The sequence below is a fragment of the Anas acuta genome, unplaced genomic scaffold (assembly GCF_963932015.1).
Source record: "Anas acuta unplaced genomic scaffold, bAnaAcu1.1 SCAFFOLD_290, whole genome shotgun sequence".
Lineage (NCBI taxonomy): Eukaryota > Metazoa > Chordata > Aves > Anseriformes > Anatidae > Anas > Anas acuta.
Genome location: NW_027076136.1, coordinates 50,533 through 56,613, shown reverse-complemented (window position 1 = coordinate 56,613; position 6,081 = coordinate 50,533). Strand labels below are relative to the sequence as shown.

The 6,081-nt window shown below is 66.5% G+C and overlaps 1 protein-coding gene across 1 annotated transcript; it reads right to left on the bottom strand.

The window, feature by feature from the left end:
* Nucleotides 1–932: 932 nt before the first annotated feature.
* On the bottom strand, nt 933–5,600 carry LOC137848997 (EH domain-binding protein 1-like protein 1). Its single transcript, XM_068668476.1, has 9 exons — nt 5,390–5,600; nt 4,573–4,630; nt 4,020–4,115; nt 3,491–3,544; nt 3,215–3,387; nt 2,172–2,334; nt 1,804–1,869; nt 1,653–1,726; nt 933–997 (listed from the first exon to the last, which is right to left on the bottom strand). Exons 1-7 carry the CDS (start codon nt 5,491–5,493, stop codon nt 1,810–1,812), a joined length of 708 nt encoding a protein of 235 aa, XP_068524577.1. The 5' UTR covers nt 5,494–5,600; the 3' UTR covers nt 933–997; nt 1,653–1,726; nt 1,804–1,809.
* Between the last annotated feature and the right edge of the window lie 481 nt (nt 5,601–6,081).

Here is a 6,081-nt window from a genome sequence, read left to right as displayed (position 1 = left end):
CATCCCTTGCGGCGCCGTCCGTCACCCCGCGGGTCCCCCCGGCTCCCTGTGCCGCAGCTCCGGGTTCCGGGGGCCCTGGGGGGGTCCCGGGGGGCTCTGGGGGTGCCGGGAGGGTCCCGGGGGGCTCCGGGGGGGTCCCGGGGGGGCCGCGGGGGGGGTCCCCGAGGCGGGCGCGCAGCAGCCCCAGGTAGGTCAGCACCCCCAGGGCGTCCGGCACCGGCGGCCGCTCCAGGTCGGCCGGGTCCAGCAGGCGGGGGACGCCCAGCGCCGAGAACCCCGCAAACGCCTGGGGGGGGGACACACAAAAATAAGGGGGGGTGTCAGGGAGGGGGTCCTGAGCACCCTGAGTGCCCCAGCCCCCCCCTCTTAGCCACCCCCCCCCCTCACCAGTTTGTTGTTGCCTCGGATGTCGAGGGGGTCCAGGGCCTCAAAGTCACTGGGGGGGGGGGAGAAAAAAAGAGTTGGGGGGGGGCAGGTGCCCCCTCGTGCCCCCCCATCCCAAAACACCCCCCCCACCCCATTCTCATCCCCCCCACCCCCCAAAAAACCTCCCTCCCACCCCTCCACCACCCCCATCCTTCCCCCGCCACATCCTCAGAGTGCCCCCCCCACCCCCTTTGCCCCCCCTTTTACCCCCCCTTTACCCCCCCTTTGCCCCCCCCACCCCAAAACACCCCCCCCACACCCCATTCTCCCCCCCCATCCCCCTCCACCACCCCCATCCTTCCCCCGCCACGTCCCCAGGGTGCCCCCCACCCACCCCCTACCCTCCCCCAACGCCCCCCCTGACCCCCCCCATGCCCCCCCCCGCCCCCCCCCCTTTGCCCCCCCCCCCTCACACGCGGTGTGGCTGGAAGCGGTGCAGCAGGGCGCAGAAGGCCAGCCCGCTGCGCCAGCTGGTGCTGAAGTTGGTGACCCGAACCCCCCGGTACCCGGCCGTGGCCTCCTGGCACCAGGCCAGCAGCGAGGCGCGGCCGCTGCCCCCCCCGGGGGGGGGCTGGAAATGGGGAAAAAAATAAAATAAAATAAAATAAAATAAAATAAAATAAAATAAAATAAAATAAAATAAAATAAAATAAAATAAAATAAAATAAAATAAAATAAAATAAAATAAAAAATAAATAAAATAAAAATAAAAATAAAAATAAAATAAATAAAATAAAATAAAATAAAATAAAATAAAGTAAAGTAAAGTAAAATAAAATAAAGTAAAGTAAAGTAAAATAAAATAAAATAAAATAAAATAAAATAAAAATAAAATAAAATAAAATAAAATAAAATAAAATAAATAAAATAAAATAAAATAAAATAAAATAAAATAAAATAAAATAAAATAAAATAAAATAAAAAAGGGGGGGGTCAGGGTGGGCCTGGAACCCCCCCTCTGTGTTCTTAGCCCTCCCCGTAACACCCCCCCCGAGTGACCCCAGACCACCCCAAAAATAACCCAAGCCCCCCCCAAGACTACAGACCACCCCCCACATAACTCCAGACTCCCCCCAAAATAACCCTGGACCCCCCCCAAATGACCCCAGACCCCTCCCCAAATAACTCAAGACCCCCCCCAAATGACCCAAACCCCCTTAAAACAACCCCAGCCCCCCCCCAGATTACCCCAGACCCCCCCCCCCCGACCCCCCAGCCCCACTCACCAGGGTTTCTCTTAGGGGGGCTCCTGGGGCTGTCCCCCCCCCATCCAGGTGGTCGCCCCCCTCTGTGGCAGCATCTGAGGAGGGGGTGGGGGTCAGGACCCCAAATTTGGGGGTGGGGGAGTTCCGCTGTGCCCCCCCCTCCATGACCCACCTGTGCCTAGGGGGGGCCCCCCCGGCTCCTCCTCCTCCACCAGCGCCTGCAGCTCCCGGGGTGCATCTGGGGGGGGGGGGAATGGGGGGGGTCAGAGCAGGGCCCCCCCCCAAAAAAAAATTGTGGGGGGACACCGGCACGATGGGGAGGGGTTGGGGTCGAAATGGGGTGATTTGGGGAAAAATTGGGGCAATTTGGGGACAAAATGGGGAGATTCGGGGACAAAATTGGGCAATTTAGAGACAAAATGGGGAGATTTGGGGACAAAATGGGGAATTTTGGGGACAAAACAGGGCGATTTGGGGTCTGTGGGGGCCACCACACCCATTTTGGGGCGATCCGGAGCAGTTTTGGGGCCCCGCACCCACCTTTGGGGACGGGGGGGGCGCTCTCCCGGCGCACCCTCCCCCCAGCACGACCTTCCTCCTCCTCCTCCTCCTCCTCCTCGCTCTCGTTGAAGTCCCCCAGGTCGGCCACCGTTCGCCCATGCGGGAGCTGAGCAGGCTGGCCACGCTGCGCATGTCCTCGTCCCTGCGCCCCAAAATGTCACCGCGGGGTCTCCCCCCCCCCTCCAGGTGACCCCCAGACCCCCGAGACCCCAAAGCCCTCCCGATGTCCCCAATGTCCCCAAGACCCCGATCCCCCCGGCCCTCCCAGTGGCCCCAAGACCGTCACGTCCTCCCCATGGCTCCAAGACCCCCAAGACCCCAAGACCCCCCCGATGTCTCCAATGTCCCCAAGACCCTTCCCATGTCCCCAAGTCCCCAAGACCCCCAACACCCCAACACCCTCCCAATGTCCCCAATGACCCCAAGACTCCCACACCCTCCTGATGTCCCCGATGTCCCCAAGACCCCAAGACCCTTTCAGTGTCCCCAAGACCCCCACATCCTCCCCATGACCCCAAGACCCCAATGCCCTCCTGATGTCCCTGAATGTCCCCAAGACCCCAATACCCCTTCAGTGTCCCCAAGACCCCCCCATCCTCCCAATACCCCAGACCCCAATACTCTCCTGACGTCCCCAATGTCCCCAAGACCCTTCCCATGTCCCCAAGACCCCAATACTCTCCTGATGTCCCCGATGTCCCCAAGACCCTCACATCCTCCCCATGACCCCAGGACCCCCAAGACCCCAATACCCTTTCACTGTCCCCAAGACCCCAACACCCTCCTGATGTCCCTGACGTCCCCAATACCCCAAGACCCTCCCAATGACCCCAAGACCCCCACATCCTCCTGATGTCCCCGATGTCCCCAAGACCCTTCCCATGTCCCCAAGACCCCCCCACCCTCCCGACACCCCCAACGCCCCCAACACCCCCACTCCCTCCCGATGCCCCCATTGCCCCCGCTCCCCCCTGCTCCCCCCAAATCCCCCCCAGCCCCCCCGCAGCCCCCTCCCCGCTCACGTGGGGTGCCCCTCGTGCAGGAGGGTGGCGCAGAGGCTGAGGCGCAGGCTGGCGGCCGCCACCTTTCGGGAGCGGGGGCGCAGCGGCAGCGCCAGGCGGGTGGGCTCGGGGCCCACCAAGCGGCCCAGGTCCAGCGCCGCCCCCGCCACCACCGAGCGCCGCCCCCGCGACTCCTGCCCGGGGAGGGGGGGGGGTTAATGGGGTGGGGGGGGTCAGGCGGGGTCCCCAAGGGGGTCCCCGAACCCCCCAAACCCCCCCAGCCCCAGCCCCACTCACGTTCTCCACCAGGAACGTCCACTCCTTCTCATCGTAGGTGGTGGCGTGGGGGTCCTGGGGGGGGCACGGGGAGGGTGAGTGTGGCAAGGGGGGCTTGTGCAAGGCGGGGGGGGCATGTGGGGGGCACAAGGATGGTGAGTGTGCAAGGGGCTTGTGCAAGAGGGGGGGGCTGGGGGCATGGGGTGGATGAGCAAGGGGACTTGTGCAAGGGGAAGTGTGCAAGGGGGCTCGGGGTGTGCACTAAGGGAACTTGCGTGTGCAAAGGGACCTGGAACTCGTGCAAGGGGCCGTGCTTTAGGTGCGAGTGCTCGTGTAAAGGCCGCGTGCAAGGGGCCGCGGTGTGCACGAGGGGACGTGCAAGAGGAGGGGTGCGAGGCAACGAGCGTGCAAGGGGAGGGGGCTTGTGCGAGGGGCCGTGCACGAGGGGGGTGTGCACAAGGGGGGTGCACGAGGGGGCGTGCACAAGGGGGGTGTGCACGAGGGGTGTGCACGAGGGCTGTGCACGAGGGTCCTCGTGCAAGGCACGCACCCGGTAGAGGGTGACGACGACGTCGACGCTCTCGGGGACCACCCAGACCACCATGCCCCGGTACGGGTTCTCGATGCCGGGCTGCCAGCTGTGGGGCTGCTCCCCCCCCGTCAGGGACCCCGAGACCCCCCCCGGGACCCCCCCCGAGACCCCCCCAGCCCACGAACACCCCCTCCCCCCCCCCCATAGCCCCCCAGCCCCCCCCAGTAGCCCCTCAAGAGCAGCAGAATCACCCCAAAACCCCCTGACCCCCCCAGCCCCCGGACCCCAAAGTCGCCCATAGCCCCCCCCTGACCCCAAATTCCCCCATAGCCCCCCCCAGCCCCTAAATAACCCCATGGCCCCCCATAACCCCCCAAGCCCCAAATTCCCCCAAACCCCCCCCGTAGCCCTCCCAGCCCCAAATCCCCCCCGTGACCCCCAGACCCTAAATAACCCCATAGCCCCCAAACCCCCCAAATCCCCATAGCCCCCCCAGCCCCCCCATGGACCCCCGGCCCAAAATCCCCCCATAGCCCCCCATAGCCCCCCCATGCCCCCCCCCCAAGCCCACCTTGGAGCAGACGCGCCGATTGCGCCGGGTCCAGACGACCACCAGCTTGTCGGGCTGCCTGGGGGGGGGGGGGGGGGCAGGAGGGGGTCAGACCCCCCCCCCGGGGCCGGAGGGTGGGGGGGGGGCCTTATCTCGCGGGGGGGGGCCGGGCGGGGCTGTGGGGCCGCCCCATAGATAACGGCAGCGGGTCCCCACCCAGCCAGGGCAGGTGCTTGGGGCCGGGGGGGGCAGAGCTAAATTTGGGGCCGGGGGGGGGGGGGAAATTGGACACCCCCGGCCGGGAGGGGGATGGGCAGGGGGGGGCTTTAATCCTTCCCCCCCCCTCTCCGGGTTATTTTGGCCGCCCTGGCTCCAGAGTTGCCGTTTTCCGCCCTGGCCCCATTTATGGGCATTTTTGACTTAAAACGAAACCAGCGGCTGCGTGCTGGGGGGGGGGGGGGCAGCTCAGGACCCCCCCCCCACCCCCCCCCCCCTTTATAACCTCCCCCATTACCCCCTCAACCCAGCAGCAGCCGCCCCCCCCTTAGCACCCCGCTCCCCCCCCCAGCACCCCAAATCCCCCGGGGGGGGGTCCCAGCCCCTCGCAGCCCCCCCCATGACTTCACGCCCCCCCCCCCCCAACATCACGACCCCCCCCCCGAGCCCTGTCCCCCCCCCACCCCCCCCAACCCCCCCAGCCCCTCTATAGGGACCGGTCCGTACGGGACAAGAGGGACCCTATGGGAGCCGGGGGGGGGGGTCGCGGTGACCCGGGGGGGGGGGTCCCGGGTTGGGGGGGTCCCGGGTTGTGGGGGGGGTCCCGGGGGGGGGCACTCACCATTTCCTGGTGCCCTCCACCAGCAGCTCCTCGTAGCTCGCCTCGAAGCGCACCTTGGCCGCCCGCTTCCCCGCCCGCTGCAGCCGCTTCCACACCGAGCCCATGGCGACCCCCCCCCGGGACCCCCCCCCCCCCTTCCCCGGGACCTCCCCGCAGCGGCCGGGCCCGGGCTGGGTTCGCTCCGTGCCCCCCCCCCCCGCCCCGTTTCACCCCCCCCCCCCCGCGCTGGGCGCGGCTCAGCCCGGCCCGGGCAGGAAGCGTGGAACGGGGCAGGGCGGGGGGGGGAGGGGGGGGCAGGAGGAAATCCCCCCCCCAGCGCTAAAGCGGGACCCCCCCCCCCGCCCGGGGCTGCCCCCCCCCCCCCGGGACCCCCCCCCCAAATCGAGGGAACCACGCTGTTAAACGCCCCCCCCCCCCCCCGGTATTATATAATTATTGTGCCCCCCCCCCCCCCCCCGGGCCATATAGGCGCATAGACGCCCCCCCCCCCCGGGCCATATAGGTTCATAGACGCCCCCACCCCAAAATAAAGCCCCCCCCCCCCCCCGTCCCATAGGGCCCCCCCGTGCCCGGGCATCGCCTCCACACGCCGATATCTGCCCCCCCCCCCCAAGCCATGTGCCCCCCCCCTAACAATAGTGTCCCCCCCCCCAAATAAAAAACCCAAGAGCCCCCCCAAATGCCCCAAACCT